Source organism: Podarcis erhardii (assembly GCF_964252035.2).
Source record: "Podarcis erhardii genome assembly, chromosome: 4".
NCBI classification, from domain to species: Eukaryota; Metazoa; Chordata; class Lepidosauria; order Squamata; family Lacertidae; genus Podarcis; species Podarcis erhardii.
In genome coordinates, this window is record NC_138508.1 from 88,244,791 (window position 1) to 88,263,543 (window position 18,753).

General features: G+C 45.0%; 1 protein-coding gene and 1 long non-coding RNA gene across 5 annotated transcripts in view; one reads left to right on the forward strand and one right to left on the reverse strand.

The window, feature by feature from the left end:
* LOC309339821 (uncharacterized protein) overlaps positions 1–4,635 on the reverse strand; it is a 115,277-nt gene extending 110,642 nt beyond the window's left edge. The window contains exons 1-9 of one of the 4 annotated variants that reach the window (XM_081858296.1): positions 3,828–4,069; positions 3,392–3,423; positions 3,141–3,257; positions 2,933–3,012; positions 2,695–2,788; positions 2,513–2,596; positions 2,321–2,425; positions 2,138–2,189; positions 1,737–1,921 (exon numbers count right to left, since the gene is read on the reverse strand). In XM_081858296.1, coding sequence (XP_081714422.1) covers positions 1,896–1,921; positions 2,138–2,189; positions 2,321–2,425; positions 2,513–2,596; positions 2,695–2,788; positions 2,933–3,012; positions 3,141–3,257; positions 3,392–3,423; positions 3,828–4,047 — 810 coding nt within the window. In that variant the 5' untranslated portion in view covers positions 4,048–4,069 and the 3' untranslated portion in view covers positions 1,737–1,895. The other 3 variants (XM_081858295.1, XM_081858294.1, XM_081858297.1) reach the window with 3 other exon arrangements.
* Positions 4,636–4,927: 292 nt separating this feature from the next.
* LOC309339946 overlaps positions 4,928–18,753 on the forward strand; it is a 28,901-nt gene continuing 15,075 nt past the window's right edge. Inside the window, exons 1-2 of the long non-coding RNA XR_014155688.1 lie at positions 4,928–5,714; positions 16,623–16,731. This is a non-coding gene — a long non-coding RNA (uncharacterized lncRNA). The remainder of the gene's footprint in view (positions 5,715–16,622; positions 16,732–18,753) is intronic.

The window sequence follows — 18,753 nt, forward strand, 5'->3', positions numbered from 1 at the left end:
ATCTTTTTCACCAAAACCTTAGTTTTAGTTGTTTTAAGATCTGCACATTTCCTTATTTCCTCCAATAACTTAGGTACACCTTTTTTATAAGATTTTTTTATTAGGAATTGTAACATAACATTTTATCAATAAAATATATCATCCTCATTTCCCCCCTCCATTTTTTCCCTTCCCCTTCCCCAAAATAGAACCCCCCCTCCAGCCCCCCCAGACTTCCCTCAGCTCCTCTCTCTGGTTTTTCCATACTTAGAATTTTCTGCATATTATAAAATTGTAAAAATCCTATTTGTCTATATGTTATTAATAATAAATTTGTGAATGTTTATTCAAAACCTGCCAAGGAGTCCAGTTCATTTTGCTGTTTCTTTAAATACTTTGTAAAAGGTTCCCATTCTTCTTTAAAGTCACATTTGTCCTTATCACGTAGTTTGTATGTCAATTTCACCAATTCCGCATAGTCCATCAGTTTCTCTTGCCATAGTTCTTTAGTAGGGGTTTCTTCATTCTTCCATCCTTGTGCTATTAAGACTCTTGCCGCCGTTGTCACGTACATAAAGATATTCTTAAATTTCCTTGGCAGGTCTTTCCCTAAAATCCCTAACAAAAATGCTTCAGGTTTTTTGACAAATGTTAATTGGAACATTTTCTTCCACTCATTATATATCATTTCCCAAAATTTTCTAATTTTACTGCAATCCCACCACATATGGTAAAAAGTCCCTTCTTTTACCTTGCCTTTCCAATACATGTTTGAACCGGTTTTATACACTCTTCCTATCTGTACTGGTGTTGTATACCATCTATACATCATTTTCATATAATTTTCTTTCAACAGAGAGCAATCTGTAAATTTTAAATCAGTTTTCCATAATCTTTCCCAGTGTTCAAACATTATATTGTGACCTATATCCTGTGCCCATTTAATCATTACTGATTTCACCTCTTCATCTTTTCTTTCCCATTCTAACAGACTACTACATCCACCTTTCAGCAGCTTCAACTTCCCTTCTACGACTTCCTTTTGGAATCTGGATGTTGTATAGCTAAATCCTTTCTTGTTATCTTCTTTGTATATTTCATGTAGTTGCCAATAATGTAACCAACTCTGAAAATGGTAATAACTTAGGTACACTTGTCAATGGTTCTTCTACAGAAAACACCACATCACCCGCAAAGGCTTTTATCTTATAATTCCGTTGGCCCACCCTTATCCCCTTTATGTCAGAATTATTTCTCATCCTCTGCACCAAAACCTCTAGGGCTGATATAGATTGAAGCAGTGATAGGGGGCATCCTTGCCTTGTCCCCTTCTATACCTTACATTTTTCCTGTAATGGCATTATTTACAATCAGGTTTGCAGTTGGATCTGTATAAATTGCCTTAATTCCTTTGGTGAAAATGACTCCTAATTCCATTTCCCCCCTAATAACTTAATCATAAATGACCAAAAACAAAAAGAAATCCAATAGGGACTAATCTAAGGTTCTGCACTTTGGCAGGAAGAACCAGCTGCACCAATATAAGATGGGGGATACCTGGTTTGCTAGTAGTACAAGGGAAAAGGATCTAGGGGTCTTAGTGGACCACAAGCTTAACATGAGTCAACCCGAGGAGTGATGCAGCAGCAAAAAATGCTCATGCTATTTCAACAACAGAAAAGAAGACAATAATACAATGAAATTCAAAACAGTAACAATTTATTGCACGTTTATTCAAAATCTATTAAAAACTTTCTTTCTTTCTTTCTTTCTTGTTCTGCCCAATCTCAGTCCATATTTCATGGCTGCTTAAATCATCTGTCCCCCTCCTGATTCTCAGTGAGTGCCTCTTCTTCTGCCAGTCTTTGGCCAGTTGAGATGTCCAAATAGATCAGCAATTTCTTCAAGGAGGAAAATCACAACTCCTCAACGATTATGTCATCTGGATGGAAAAGAATGAAAAAGAGAGAAAATCAGTTCAGTCCTCTCCGCTTCTTGTAGCTGGAGTCAGTCTGGGTGCTGCCCTCCCAGGCCAGGTGGGAAAGGTCTGCCAGGCAGGGAGCAGGTCCTCCAGGACTCCCAGCAAGAAGACCTGGGAGGTGTGTCTTGGGCAAACAAGGGACAAGGGAGTTCACTGTCCCCAAGGTGTGGGGCTTACCTTCTTTCAGATTATTCCTGAAACATGTCAGCTCCGGCCGAATTACTGTGTTCTGCAGAGGAAAGACAAATATGAGTCAGTTGACTCTATGAACCCCACCCTGGATGGGTGTAAGAGAAGCAGCCCCACCCAGGAAGGATAGAAGCAACCAAAGAACTGAATACAGGAAGGCAAAATACTTACTCTGAGGTTCGGGAATCTTCGTGAAAGGGCCAGCAGCAGGGATATGCTGCTGGCCGCTAATTTCCTTTGGTCTTCACTCCCCAAAAGGGCGTAATATCGGAGGTCCTGCGGGATGAAACAAATGGGACAGTTAGTTGGGTAAGGGACAGGAGGCAACCCTAAAACCACTCCTGGTGCTATCAGGATACTTACGGTAAGCAACTGGAGAAGGGTGCTAGTATTGGGGGCTTCTAGGAGGAGACCCCCCAGCAGGCTTTGAAATGGCCTCTTCAGTTCCTGTGGGAAAAGAGAGAAGAGAGGTTGAGTGTTAAATTTTGTAAGAGTGTAAAAAGAAGAAAGAGCTGTGCAAAGAGAAGTTAAAGCAGAGGACATACCTCTTTGTCCTCCTCTGCGCTCCCCAGAACTGCCTCTGTTGTTCTATGGAGGATTGCACTCATCATCGAGAGACTGAAGTGGGGTCTCATAAAACTGGAGAGAGAAAGGGAAGGAGTTAGACACTGACTCCTCCAAGTCTCCCTTGACCCTTCTCCCTCCTGCCAGACTTGCCCACCCAAAGCTCCCCCTGGAGTTCTGTCCCCCTGCAGCCCCGCCCACCCCAAAGATCCCACTCACCTTAACTGCAGGAGGGCCTCGAAGGCCAGGGCCAGGCTCAGGGGGCGATCCCTGAAGTACTCCAAGTGCCCAAGGATGTTCTAGAAGAGAGCAAAGGAGGAAAGTCAGCTCCTTCCGGGAGTCTCCAGAGGACGGCTCCAACCCCAAACGCCAGCCCCTTTTTGCCCCTCCCTCCCCATGGGGGTCCCTCACACCACCCACCACTCACCAGAATGGCTTTGGCAGTCTCCTCCTTGGAGTACTTCAGGGTTCGGAGCCCCCTGAGCCGAGCTGCCTGACAGTCCTGGATGATGCCCAGGAGATAAAGCTGATCTTTGTCTAGCAGCTGAAAGGCAAAGGTCAGGCTGTCAGTTCCTTGTGGGGGGAGGGCTCCTCCACATCTGAGAGTGCAGAGTGGAGTGCAAGAGGGGGGCAGGTCTGAGGGATCCCCTCCCTGCTCTCGTTTTATCCAATACTCACCGCAACGGAAGGGATGTGGATTCCCAGCACATCTGCAAAGAGAATGACATGGGGACAAGTGAGTTCCTCCCTGAGCCCCTTACAAGGCTTTTCCAAGAGTTTTCTCCTGGATTCCAAGTCCTACTACAGGAGAAGGACACCCCAGGCCTTGGGGGCCAATCCTGACCTCCTGCCCCCAGAACATGGCTCCCCAGGGAAGATACTCCTCTCGCTGACAACTGCACCCCTGCCTTACCCCACAGCCCAACCTCCTGATTCTCCCATCAGACTCCACAAAACGGGGTGGTTGCTGGGGGGGGGGCGGTTGGGTTTCCAGATTCTGTCGCAGATAGGCGGGTTGGATCCAGCCGTCTGGCTCTGTGCATCTTTTTACTAGATGCGCCCCCCAGCCGATTCCTGCCCTCCTCCATCCCCAAAAGGAGGGCCACTTGCTCACCCGACACCGCGGGCTGCTCCAGAACTTCTAGGGGGGCCACCTTCTTGCAGCTCATCAGGCGCCTTAAGCGCCTGAACCTAGAAGAGACGAGCAGAGACAACGACTCAGAAGCCGGCAGTCCCAATTCAGGGTGTGTGTGTGTGTGTTTGTGTGTGTATGAGGAGGGGTGTCTGGCCCAATTCCTGGCATCTCTCTGCAGTTCTGAGACCTGAAAGGGCATCGGCAGAGATGGAAAGAGGTAGCCCAGAGCACAAATGTCTGGCAGAGAGAGAAAGGAGGCCACAAATGCTATGGGTTCAAGAGTTCCAGCCCAAAGGAAAGAGAAGCATTGCCAGCTATTAAAGGGCTGCTTTGCATCGTCTTCCTAGGATAGCCCTGCCCTTCCTGGAGAGGGAGAAGACCTCTAGGAGGGTCCTCCAAGCATCAAGATGACCCAGAAGAAGAGCAGAACATGAGGAAGGGGGTAGAGCCTTTCTTGCAGCCAGAGAGACCCCCAGGAAGGAGGAGAAGGCCAATTTTGTAGGGCAGCTGGAGAGATGCAAAATGGAGCCAGGCAGAGGTGTAGTGGTTGAAGGGCTGGACTGGGAGGACCTGGGAGAACAGGGTTCAAATCTCCACTCAGCCATGAAGCTCCCTGGTGGACCAGAGAGCTGAAGCTGTGGAGGGGACCCCAGGACTCACACCCTGCCCCCAGGAGACCAAGAGAAAGCAAAGGAATGGTACTTACAGCCTGCACATCTTCTTGATGAAAAATCTGCCCCTCCTGTCTAAGCTAACTACCTATCTAAAATTCCCACCCAAGCCTGATTCCAAACTCTGATCCCACCCCTACCCCCAAACCCAGCCCTAACCCTAAACCTAACCCCCACCCTAACCCTACACTTACCCCTAACTATTTCTCTATAAACAAAAGTAATATATATGAAATGCGCACAAATGCGCGCAAATGCGTGCAAATATGCACGAATGTGCGCAGATGCGCACAGATGCGCACAAATGCGCACAAATATGCAAAAAATAAAAATAAAAGAAATAAAAATAATAATAAAAAATAAAAAATAAAAAAATAAAAATAAAAATAAAAATAAAAAAGTAAAAGTAAAATAAAAGTGTTAAAATAAAAAAGGTAAAATAAAAAATAAAATTAAATTAAATAAAATATAATGAATCAAATAAAAGTAATAAATAAAATAAAAAGAAAAATAGCAAGCAAACCTCTCCTCTTCTACAACTACCACCACCACTACCACCACTACCTCTCTCTCCTGACTCTCCTCACTAACCCACAATGGCCGCCTGCCAGTCAGAGGCTTTTAAGGGAAGAGCAAGAGATGTCACAAAGGAGGGCAGGTCCTTGTCACCATGGCAACCCCTCCACCTGGACCTGGCCCCTCCGGAGAGGTGATGCTTCTCTGTCAGAACTTGGAGGCACCTTCTGTTCCGCCTGCAGCTGGGCTGTATCTTCTATCCACAGATTCACATCGGCATTTCACATCCTTCTTGCTGCAGCCCCATTTCTAAAGGGAGACCACCCCTACATCCTTCAAGGCAGGCTAGGGGTCTCCATAGCGCAGCATTGGACCATCTGCTTTGCATGCAGGCCTTCTGTCCTGGGAATGTCCCGCCCCCCCCCTCGAAACCCTGGATAGCTGCTGCCAGTCAGCCCAGGCTAGTTGAAGAAGGATATTGAGCAGCTGGAAGGTGAGCAGAGGAGGGCGACCAGGATGATGAAGGGTCTGGAAACCAAGCCTGATGAGGAACAGTTGAGGCAGCTGGATATGTTTAGCTTGGAGAAGAGGAGAGAGGAGAGCCATCTTCCAATATCTGGGGGCTGCAAGAGAGAGCAAGGTGAGATGTGCTGCCGCTGCAGTTTTGAAGAGTTAAAAGGTACGTTTCCCTATTTTGCCACATCCTAGTATATTATAGGGTGCTTCCAGACTGGTGTTTATTGTGGGATTGGCCCTGCTCTCACATACACCCCCATGACATCAGCATCAAAATGCTGGTCTGTGTTTCATTCCTTTTATATTCAGAGTCACAGTTTTCACAGAAAATCAGGTAAGTAAAAACAAACAGAGAAAAACCTGCTGCCAACGTCCCATTTGCAATGTCTGAACGGCCAGTTTGCAGTATTCAGGCTCCAGCCGGAAGGACCCATAGACATGTCAGTTGCTGCACAACTGGGGTGGGGTTAGGGCAGGATGCAATCATATTGTACACTTCAAATGTTTGTGCATAGCACCAGCAAAGGTGCAAGATCCTGCTGGTGGGTAAATACGTATCGGAAGGTATATGCTTGAGGGTTTCCTATAGACATCTAGCTGGCCACTGTGAGAACAGGATTCTGTTCCAGATGGGATTCAGCAGGGCTCTTCTCAGTGGCGTAGCTAGCCGCTCGGGTGCCGAGTGCAGTCTGTGGGGTGGGGCGAACAGCCCAATGGGGGCAAGGCAAGCCACACATGGGGCCAGGGAGCGCTGTGTGGAGCTTCTCTGCCGCCTCCCCCTCGGCTGTAGGGTGGCTGAAGGAGAGGCAGAGGGCAGACGCAAGTCCCACACTGCCACTACCCAAGCCACCAAGTCACTCCCAGGAGAGACGTGTGGCTTGGGCACACTGCAGGCCCTGTGGTAAGTTCCGGCCTCTGCAGTGTGGCATCCAGTACCAGCCACATTTTTTTTTTTTTTGTAAATATTTATTAAAGTTTTTAAATATAAATGCACAAATAATAAACAATCTTACTTCTATCACAGACATAATTTCATCACTTCTTTGGACTGCCTCGCGTCTCCCGCTCCCATTTACATCGTTAAAAGTTTTTTCCAAACAAATTATCAACTTGTTTACAATCTCATGTCCACTCATTCAAATATAATCTAGCACTTCTTCCAAAAAATTTTATATTTTCTTTAATCTCACTTATCATCAAATTTAAATCTAATTTAGTGGTGGCCAATTTTTTATAATCTAGCAGTACCAGCCACATTTTGTTACGTTTCTTGACTGAACTAAAAAGTTAAGTGAGCCCATTATTTTTTTTCAAAAAAAGAAAAGAAAAGAAGACCTCATGTTTTTTTCACCCTCCTCAGTGATGACACCTGGGGCAACCCCCACCCCCTTTCTCCGCCACTGACTGAGACAGTTTATTATACCCATACAGAGGTGACCATATACTTTCAGAAATACTAATCAGTCCTTCTTTTGACATTTCAACTTTTGAGTCAGAAATTGAACATGACTAATGCTTTGATGCCCTTGGTTTAAGGTAACCCCTACATGCTCAGATGTGATTTTCTCTTTCCTTACATAGTCTCATGTTCAAAGTCTTTGAAAAGCTGGCGTTAAATCTAAGTCCAATCCACGTCCTCATTTAGAATGCCGAATAAAACAAAGCCACTTCCTGCAAAAATCGGAAGGGACAGCTCTGTGGGAAGACCTGCTGGGATGAGCAGTTTATGATGTTGTGGATCTCAGTGGGCTGATTTCCAGCTCAGATGGTGTTAAGCCCCCATCCCCAACTCAGCTGAAGATATGCCAGCATAACGTGCTCATCCCAGCTCAGCCATAGCTCAGCTGGCTGAGTTGAAAGTGACGGAGCCATTTATGGTGTAAGCCATGGGTAGGCAAACTAAGGCCTGGGGGCTGGATCAGGCCCAATCACCTTCTAAATCTGGCCTGCAGACGGTCCGGGAATCAGCGTGTTTTTACATGAGTAGAATGTGCCCTTTTATTTAAAATGCATCTCTGGGCTATTTGTGGGGCCTGCCTGATGTTTTTACATGAGTAGAAGGTGTGCTTTTATTTAAAATGCCTCTCTGGGTTATTTGTGGGGCATAGGAATTTGTTAAATTTTTTTTCCCTTTCAAAATATAGTCCGGCCCCACACAAGGTCTGAGGGACAGTGGACCGGCCCCCTGCTGAAAATGTTTGCTGACCCCTGGTGTAAGCAGTGGTATAATGGGGGAGGGGAACCTCAGACCCAAAATTGCTAGGGGGCACAAAATTTCAACACTTGGCGCTGCCTGAATGAAGCCGCATGCTTCTGTCGCTGGGCTCTGTTGAAAATGGCTTCCCTGTGCGAACCAGGAAGTGACGTCTCCAGACAATGGAACAACTTTTCTTATCTCGGTGGCTGCAAGCTCCTGGATGATGCCGAAGCCGTTAGACAGTTAAATGCACGTGCATACTCTGCCTGTTTCCCACCCTCCCACTCATCCCTCCATGCGGTCCCGGGCTCTGGCAACCCTCGCTACGCCACTGGGTGTAAGTGCACCCAAAAGGGACATTGGGAAGGGAGGAGCGGTGTGTGACCAGTGAAAGGAGATTTAGGCTGGATCACGAGCCCATTCTGCTCAGTCATGTGATCTGGCAACCCAACATAAAACATTATTTTAAATGTTTCTTTCCCCTCTGCCATGCTTAGGCAGAGCAACAGCAGAAGCCCTGCTGCTGAATGTGTTCCAATGTGGTGTAACTTTATACCAGCTTGCTTTGTGCCAACCTTCCGCACATGGGATTGACATCCCCAGCATCCCCCACGCCTGTCAAGGGAGCTGACACATAGCACACTTTGCAGAGCAGAGAGAGAAGGCAACCCCTCCTAACTTGCAGTTAGTCCTTTTAAGGGACGCGGGTGGCGCTGTGGTCTAAACCACTGAGCCTCTTAGGCTTGCCGATCAGAAGGTTGGCAGTTCGAATCCCCGCAATGGAGTGAGCTCCTGTTGCTCTATCCCAGCACCTGCCAACCCAGCAGATCAAAAGCACGCCAGTGCAAGTAGATAAACAGATGCCACTGTGGTGGGAAGGTAAATGGCGTTTCCGTGCACTCTGGTTTCCATCATGATGTTCTGTTGCTCCAGAAGCAGTTTAGTCATGCCGGCCACATGCCCCGAAAGCTGTCTGTGGACAAACGCCGGCTCCCTCAGCCTGAAAGTGAGATGAGCGCTGCAACCCCATAATTGCCTTTGACTGGACTTAACCATCCAAGGGTCCTTTACCTTTACCTAGTCCCTTTATTAAGGAATCAGAACAGAAAACACATGGAGACTCGAGCGATAAACTCCAGCATAGCAAGCAGCTTCTCAACTGTCTTGCACCTCCGACCTCACTCCATTCCCTCTGCGTCAGGCCCTTCCCTCTGTCTATGGCGAGCTCCAAGGGACCCTCTCTGTCTCTGCTTGGCTCTCTGCTCTGTTATATGTCACAAATGAGATGAGCTGCCAGGCTGCAAGCAGAAACACTGTTCCGGGGGGCTCTGTAAAGCTGCTAAGTCTGACTCCTCTCTGTGCTCTGTGCTGGGGTACCTGCCTGTTTCCCCTTTTTCCTCATCCTCCAAGCTCCCAGTCTCTAGTACATCCCAGCTCTTCCCCTCCTCTGGGGTGCGTCAGGTTGCCCAGGATCCCGGATCCAAATTCTCTTTCTTTGCACTTTCCCCGAGGGTGCTCTCAGTCAGGCGGTTTCTACCACTCCACTTCACCTAGTCAGTCCCTGACAATGCCCTTAGCAATCCTCAATGTATGGGTCAGCCCTCCATGCATAAGGATTTATTGCGGCAGTTTGCTTGGTTCTGATGAAGGTACTCTACTTTTGCTTGGAGATAATTCTTCTGCTGAACCAATACAGCCATCTGGAATTTTGAGTGAGTGTGAGTGTGTGGTTTATTACAAAACTCCATTTAAGCATTATGAAGTATTTGAATGCTGACATATTTAATAGCACCAGAGATGTTCTCCATGTGTTCATAATCTGCCTGTTGCCCTCAGACATCAGACCTTGAGGGAAGTACACTCTGGCCTCTGCCATTGGCCAGGGACCCAAGGGACCGAGGGAGGCCACAGCATCTACCTCCCAGGAAGAACATTATGGCCGGAGGAAGACAAGTCTGTCCCCATCCATCAGGAAGCAATGAGTTTGTTTCCTCCTTGCCTGCCAGAAAGAACACTTGGCTCCAATGGCAGAGCAGAAGGGAAGTACACTATGGCCCCATCCATCAGCCAGGGGACGAAAGACGGCTGGGTCATTTTCAGTCCCTCCATCCAAGCAAGACCACCAGGGCTGGAAGATCAGCCTGGTCCCAAACTGTATATAAATCACTGTTTTTAGTTCACCACTTTGTTTCTGGCACTGTCAAACTGTTCTCCTTTCCCCCCTTCCATTCCCCTCCCCTCCTGCGTTTTCTCTTTTTAGATTTGTCAGCCTGCCTCTCCTTCTTCAAGCTTGGTTCTTATTTGGATAGGGTCACTGGAGGCAGGTAACAGGTTTATCCCACTCCTCAGCTGAGTAGAATCATAGAATCATAGAATCATAGAATCATAGAATCATAGAATCATAGAATCATAGAATCATAGAATCATAGAATCATAGAATCATAGAATCATAGAATCATAGGATCATAGAGTTGGAAGAGACCACAAGGGCCACCGAGTCCAACCCCCTGCCAAGCAGGAAACACCATCAGAGCACTCCTGACATATGGTTGTCAAGCTTCTGCTTAAAGACCTCCAAAGAAGGAGACTCCACCACACTCCTTGGCAGCAAATTCCACTGTCGAACAGCTCTTACTGTCAGGAAGTTCTTCCTAATGTTTAGGTGAAATCTTTTTTCTTGTAGTTTGGAACCATTGCTCCGTGTCCGCTTCTCTGGAGCAGCAGAAAACAACCTTTCTCCCTCCTCTATCTGACATCCTTTTATATATTTGAACATGGCTATCATATCACCGCTTAACCTCCTCTTCTCCAGGCTAAACATGCCCAGCTCCCTTAGCCGTTCCTCATAAGGCATCGTTTCCAGGCCTTTGACCATTTTGGTTGCCCTCCTCTGGACACGTTCCAGTTTGTCAGTGTCCTTCTTGAACTGTGGTGCCCAGAACTGGACACAGTACTCCAGGTGAGGTCTGACCAGAGCAGAATACAGTACTCTTTTGCTTTCTCACATGTAAGCAAAGAAGTGAGAACTACAAAGCGTGTTCTCCTTCATGGAGAGCACGTGTTGTGGTGGGGTCTTACAAGACATCCCACTGTTGCTGGCGGGAAAGATAAGTTGGCCACCATTGCAATTGGGCTCATCTTGTCGTTGGGGAGAATTTGATGTTGCCATTTTGTGATTGACAGCCATAAGCTTTATATTCCCTGTGCGCAGCATTGAGCTTCCTCTTTTCGCTGCGCGCATGGGATCACCCACCCACCCTCCCTATATTTAGGGTTGTTCGCTTGACCTTGCTATGCCTGTCATGGGGTCGTCTGCTTTTGGGGCAGGGGCCTGGTAGGAATTTGGCCACTTGGCTGATTGGCTGGTGCCATTTGGTTTTTGCCTACTGCGTAGCAAATCGTCACAATCGTCACAGGTTGCGGTTAGGCATTGGTTTTATGAATTGGTTGGTGGAGGGGCATGGATTGGCTGTGCCTGCCCCTCCAATACTGCTGCTGCAAGAGTATTCCATTAAAGGAATCCAGGGGCTTGCCATGCTTTTATCTGAAACCTGTCAAGGGGCTAGGGCCACGCAAGAGCCCCGTGAGCATTTGGGGAGAGGTGAGGCCATGGTACCCAGCTCCATCTTTCTCCCCAAAATGTTTTCCCTTTCTGACTTTCACGTGCATGCGAATGTCAGTCTGTCCCCGTGTGGGGTAAGATAGTCGCAACCAATGCCTCAGCAACCACTCACATTTTTTTTGTATTTTAATAAAGTTGTGGCCAAAATTATGCCAAAAACCTAAAACAAAAATTCTGTGTGAATTGTGTTTTATTTGGGGTGGCTTGGGGACCTCAACACACAACAAAATGTGTGGATGGCTGTTCAGAGTGCCAGTCAGCCAGCCGTTGCATTCCAGGATACTCCATTCCATTCCCTCATTTCTAGGTTTTGTTTCTATAAACAGTCAGTATTCAGTCACGACTGAGTATACCCAGCCCTCATTGGAATGATTTCGGTTCTTTCCCCTATCCTTTAGCTTTGGATGTGCAGCATTCCTGCGCTCATGGCATTGCAATGATTACAAGTCAGTTCCCACGGGGAAAAAATGGTGAGGCTATATTCCTGATCTGGTTTGAAAATATTTATGCAAATCTGTTTCCCCAGAGCTGTACACAAGCTGCTCAACCTTGCAAGATTTGCTGGAGCTAACCAGAAAGAATAAGGTCAGAGCAAAAAATTAAAATGTATTGAACATTTCAGGTTCCCTTCTAGAATGAACACATACAACAGAAACTCTCGTATTTTCTTTTGAGAGACAGAGAGAAGTATGTTCATTCTTGCTGGTGACTGAGCTCACTGCAGGAAGCCAGAAGCAGCTCTTGCTTGCCATAAACCCAATGGTGTTTTTCCCATATAAATAAATGGTTCCCATTCTTTCATATCTGAAATAGGTAAAGTGATGTCCTTGGGGATACTGTCCTGTTGAGGGCATGGTGTGTGTATGTGTGTGTAAATTTGTCTCTGTGCAGAATGCACTGCACCCTCAGGGCTCTTTATGAATTGAAGGCTTTTCTCAAAACACACGTACTGACAATGACATCTCGCTAGTTAGAAAAGAAAAAGCATAGCCATGACACTGAACTCCAGTGTTAATGCTGCAGCTCAGGGAAAGCTCTTTACAAGAGAGAGAGAAAAATGCCTATGAATGGATCTTACCTGAGCTTGCTTATTGCTGCTTGCTCAGCACCTTAGGCAAATATTTGTTTTCTACTGTGGTACATATTTGGCATTGTTTGAGCTAACCCTTCTTTCAGAGTACATATGGTTTTGTAAAAATGCCAATACCTCGCTTTTGAAACACAGTTTATGCAATCTCGGAATGTCATTGCATGCTTGTTTTCCAGCAGGGATATTCATACTTTCATCACCTTATCAGTAGATCGTTAAGGAGAAATTTCTCCTGCGATTCTTTATGCTCCTACAAGGTAGGCAGTGTGTCATAATCTTAAGTTGCTCAGATCACTAAGGCTGTGATCCTAAGCTTATGCACTAGGAAGAAAATGCATTCTACTTTGCTCAAGGCTGTTTCACAAATTACATGGTAGACAGTTCAAGTTGCCACACCGAGTTTATTCCCATCAGGGAACTGTAACTGAACAGGCACCTGAGTGAGTGTACTTGTCTGTTACACATGTTTTCACAAATGTGATTGTCATATTCATGGTTGCCATTTGCAAGGGAACAAAAGTACAAAATTGGGCCTGAGTGTCTAAACCTGCAAAGTACTTTCCCAATGTATAAAAACCAAAGAAGTTTAAATCCACATTTAACACGCGCACACACAAATTTAGAAGATATATATCAAATACTATCTAAAATCTCAGTGTTATAATCATGGCAATATAAAATTACATCAGAACATCACCTTATGTGGCCAGCAAAATGTGACCAGCAATATTGCTATAGACCAAAGATGTTTCAACCCTAGAAGGGTCTTCCCAAATGGTCAAGATGCTTAAATATCAGTGTTGTCACCAAATATGACTCTTAGCTAGTCTGTATAGACCTCATGGACTGAGCTATCTTATCCATAGAAAATGTTCATGCCCTTTAATAGATATGAATGTGTAATGTTGTTATGCAGCTTGCCCGATCATCTGTGATTCAGGGGTTTACCCCAAGATGTCAGCCAGCAAACATGCATTTTTAAAGGTGCATGCCATATCAAGAACACTGTACTCCAGAAACAGTGATGGTCATGGTTCCCCCCCACCCCCAAACAATGTTCAAAACAGAAGCAAATGTCTTTCTATTGCATGATAAAGTACATAAAATCTGTCATTTGGCCTGTTCTGCTGAGGCAAGGGATCCCTGCAGAATTGACTCTATGGCCACAGGATTTCCTACTGCCACCCAGATGTGCCACAAATTCCCTGTTGGGTTTGGGATGTTTTTTAAAAAACTAAATTTTACGCTAATTAGGGACATACGAAGTAGCATCTGCTCAGTATAGCCTATGTACGCTAGCCTTTCCCAAACCTTGTGCTGTCAGATGCTTTTAGAATACAGTTCCTATCATCCTTGACCATTAACCATGCATTCCCTCCCTCCCACCCCTCTGTGCAGCCCTGGGCACTGGTAACCCATGCTATTCCACTGAGCAAAAGGTTGGGGAAGGCTGGTAAATGCTAATTCCCTAGTACTGATTCCCCGAGTGTGGATCAGTGCCACCATCCACATCTGTAGCGCTGAGTGAAGCCAAAGGTTAATTACCAAAAGAGAAACAACCCAGACATTATAATTAAAGAAGCGGACAAAGGTGGAGCTGTCGTCATCATGAACAAAACTGACTACATTCAGGAGGCTCACAGACAACTTTCCAATACTGCCTTTTACATTAAATTGGACTCAGACCCCACACAAGAATACAAAAAAGAACTGAACAAGATTGTTAAGGAGCTACCCCCACACATCCAAGAACAGATCCTCACTAACACACCAACAGAACCTCGACCAGGAACTTTCTATCTTCTACCTAAAATACACAAACCAGGAAATCCAGGACGCCCCATCATTTCAGGTATTGGCACTATTACAGTGGGTGTCTCCGGTTATATGGACTCTGTTCTGAAACCATATGCCATCAGTGCTCCCAGCTATGTACGTGACACCACAGATTTTCTGAGGAAAATACAATCTTTAAATAATCTTCCCAACAATACTATACTAGCTACTATGGATGTGGAATCTCTGTATACCAACATCCCACACAACGATGGTTTACAAGCTATAAGGAACACCATTTCAGATAAAACCACAGCGGACTTTGCCACCAAACTCTGCCAATTTGTCCTTACCCACAACAACTTCAAATTCGGTGATGACCTGTTCCTTCAGATCAGCGGCACAGCAATGGGCACCCGCATGGCCCCACAGTATGCCAACATCTTCATGGCAGATTTAGAACAACGTTTCCTAAACTCCTACCCACTCAAACCTCTCTTGTACCTGCGATACATTGACGATATTTTTATCATCTGGACACATGGTCAACAGACCCTGGACACCTTCCACCAGAAATTCAATGATTTTCACCCCACAATCAACCTAACAATGAATCAATCTATGCAAGAAATACATTTTTTGGACACTACTATAAAAATACAGGATGGGCACATAGACACCACCTTATACCGTAAACCAACTGACCGACAAACATATCTACATGCCTCTAGCTACCATCCCAAACATACCAAACAGTCCATTGTATATAGCCAGGCACTACGTTACAGCCGCATCTGTTCCAATTCTACAGACAGAGACTCTCACCTAAGAGATCTACAGCAAACCTTTTTAGAACTAAAATACCCAACAGATGAAGTTAGACAACAGATCAACAGAGCCAGACTGATACCCAGAGAGAACTTGCTGCAAGACAGACCCAAAAAAGAAAATAACAGAACACCTCTAGTCATCACATACAGCTCCCAAGTTAAAACAGTACAACGCATCATCAGAGATCTACAACCTCTCCTGGACAATGACAGTTCTCTTTCTCAAGCTCTGGGAGGAAGACCTTTCATTGCCTACAGACAGCCACCCAGTCTTAAACAACTCCTAACCCACAATAATACTACAACCAGACCTAACACGGACACTGGCACCAGAGCCTGCAATAAACCCAGATGCCAACTTTGCTGCCACATACACCCGGACAACACCATTACTGGCCCCAACAACATCACACATACCATCTCGGGACTATTTAATTGCTCATCGTCTAACATTGTGTATGCCATAAAATGCCAACAGTGTCCTTCAGCTCTCTATATTGGACAAACAGGCCAGACCTTACGCCAAAGAATAAACGGACATAAATCGGACATCAGGAATCACAAGACAGAGAAACCAGTAGGAGAACATTTCAATCTCCCAGGACATTCTATACAAGATCTCAAAGTAGCTGTTTTACTACAAAGGAATTTCAGAAATAGACTGGAAAGAGAAGCTGCTGAATTACAACTTATCACCAAACTCAAAACCATGGAGAAACCTGGTCTGAACAAAGACCTTGGATTCTTATCTCATTATACATGACAAAGCCATTTTTCACCTTTTCACCCCTTGCTTTTTCCTGTAAGACCTATTGCAGTCGTTAAGAGTCATCCACAGGCTCATCACAGCTATCTGCCAATCACCCATTCCCACCACCCTTCTGAGTAATACCCCTCCCCACCTTCTCACTATATAGAAGGGTCTGGAAACTTCTGTTTCAGTGTATCTGAAGAAGTGTGCATGCACACGAAAGCTCATACCAAGAACTGACTTAGTTGGTCTTTAAGGTGCTACTGGAAGGAATTTGTTTTGTTTTACCAAAAGAACTCTTAGCAGGGGGACGGAAACACCCAAACAGCCCAATAAGGACTGAAGATTCTGAGTTGTTCTACAAGATGCTGGCTTAGAATTGGATTGTGGGGTGGGGTGGGGAGATGGAAAATCAAGGCAGAGAGAGGTTTTAATATAGAGTGTCCTAGTTGGTTATATTTTGCTCCACCCTTTATGGAAGGGTGACATGGATATTTTAAAAATAAATAAATAGTAAATTTATTTAAATAGTAAATCCTCAGGGCATTGCATAACAATCCCTGCTTAAGCCCCAAAGTGTTTTGTTTGATCACTGGATGTGCTCGAGTCAAATAAAAGTTACAATATGGCAATGTGGTCAGTAAATGCTGAATCAGGGATTCCAGCCCCATCTTTCTCTCTTTTTTTCCAAGGGCAAAATCTGAATACATTTCATGTAAAGAAGTTGAGCTTTGGGGATTATTTATAGGGAATCTACTGAAATATGTATAAGATCCTAATATAGCAATTATATTTTGTCTGCTAGGATGTGGTCAACCACAACTTCTGCCTTGAACTCCAAGCCAACCCTCATGCTAAAGCCATCAGAGAACGTCTATAGCTGGATGAAATTGTGGTAAATATGTGAAGAAAAGGTAGGTCACCTCCAAAGCAATTCAACATCGTGCTGCCATTCATCTGGTAAAGTGGTTGGCTGCATATATCCAAAGGGCATATGTCAAAGTCAAAATTCACAAACACTTTGAAATTGCATAGCTCTGAATATGCTGCTTCCGTCCTTAAATGCAAGTGTGGAAAACTAGTCTGCCTATTATATATTTGGATAATGAGACACTTGGGCTTCCAGTGAAAGAGATGTAACCCCAAACTTGCTCCTTTAGAGGGAATTCAACCCCACCCAGAACAGGTAACTTGCCAGGTATTAGAAGAGGCCTCACATTAACTTGAGACAAAATTAACATGGAAAACACACTTCCATTGGTAATCATAATTATGCCCAGGAAAAAATTACATATCCTCCAAGTGTCCCTATTTTCCAGGAGTGTCCTTGATTTAGAGAAGCCACCCCAGTTTCAGATTTGATCCCAGAATGTCCCACTTTTCCTTAGGATGTGGCTATTTTCATTGGAGAACTATTGGAGGGTATGGAGTTATCCAACTCCTGAGCCATCTGAAAGCAATCCTGTATAGGGAAGGTTTCTTTTTAATGCTTTCTTATGTCTTTATATATGTTGGAAGCCGCCCAGAGTGTCTGGGGCAACCCAGTAAGGTGTGTGGGGTATAAAAAGTAAATTATCATTATGGAATGGGACGTCCCTATTTTCAGTGGAGAAATGTTGGAGGGTATGAAATTAAAGTTTGATTTATTTGTAAAACTCTGTTAATAGAAATCTACCAATTCACCTCAGTAGAGGAATTTCAGAATCAGATTAGACTGAGTTTACACAACTTGGAACCCAATGGCTATCAATTGAGTCCTGCCTCCATGTTTCCAGTTGGAAGAAAATACGAATAAATAAGAGATTGCCTATGTGACAGGCTCAGCTTTATGGCCAGTTTACAAGGTATGCAAATTTGGCTTCAACTGTTGTGTGCAATTTCTGCACAGTGCACCAACAATACCTTCTATTGTTTTGCTGAGGGCTCTGCATTTCATCTTTGACCAGGTGCTTGACTATATTAACAGTTGTGTTTCTATAGTGAAGTAAACATCAGTGCCTGAGGGAATATATATATATATATATATATATATATATATATATATATATATATATATATATCAGTGTCACTTGCAAACACATGGAAAGAAAGATGAAGAACTGCATAGTCCTCCAACTTTCTCCCAATGGATTTACTCCAGGTAGTTTCGATACAATCAAACATTTGTGCAAAACAGTGAGTAATCTGAGCACAGTTCTACCCATAGACAGATCTGATGCTATCATGTTGTCCATCAATAAATTATTTCGTATTTGTTCATCAGAGACTAGCCTGCCAAGCCCATAGACGGATGCTTTTGAGTCCTGACTTCAACTGAAATGCCTGTCTCTGTCAATTACGAATCTATCTTGCAAGCAGCGATGAAATAAATCAGGACGGGTGTCAAGAAAACCGTCTCAGGTCACATTCACATTTCTGGTGCCAAAGAAACGCCCTCTGTTCCCATCTTTAAACATAAGGCAACACCCCAAAACCACTGGGATGCAAATGCAGGAATTGGCGCACGTATTCCTAGCTGGAATAATGCACATGTCCACACATGTTTCTCCTTTGCAGTACAACAATCAACATACTTGAAATTCCACAGGTCAGCTGGTTCTGGGAGAGTGTGGGAACTGGAGTCAGCATCGCCTACATCTCCTATTCCATTCAACGTGCAAATCAGCGGGGTTTCAGCTGTTTAAAAACAAGGCTGTATAGGCCTGCGGAGATCACTGGAACTGTTGGACTAGCAACAGCCAACGACGAAGATGGGAAAGCCTAGCATCACCTTCCATTCCCTGTTAATGTATTAATACTGGCTTAACTTGTGGTTTGGAGTTGGGTGACACTGATATGCAGAGAACACCCAGCGCGCTCGCTCTCTCTCTCTCTCTCTCTCTCTCTCTCTCTCTTTCATCTGAACCATGAGTAGTGGTGGAGCCCAAAATGGGTGC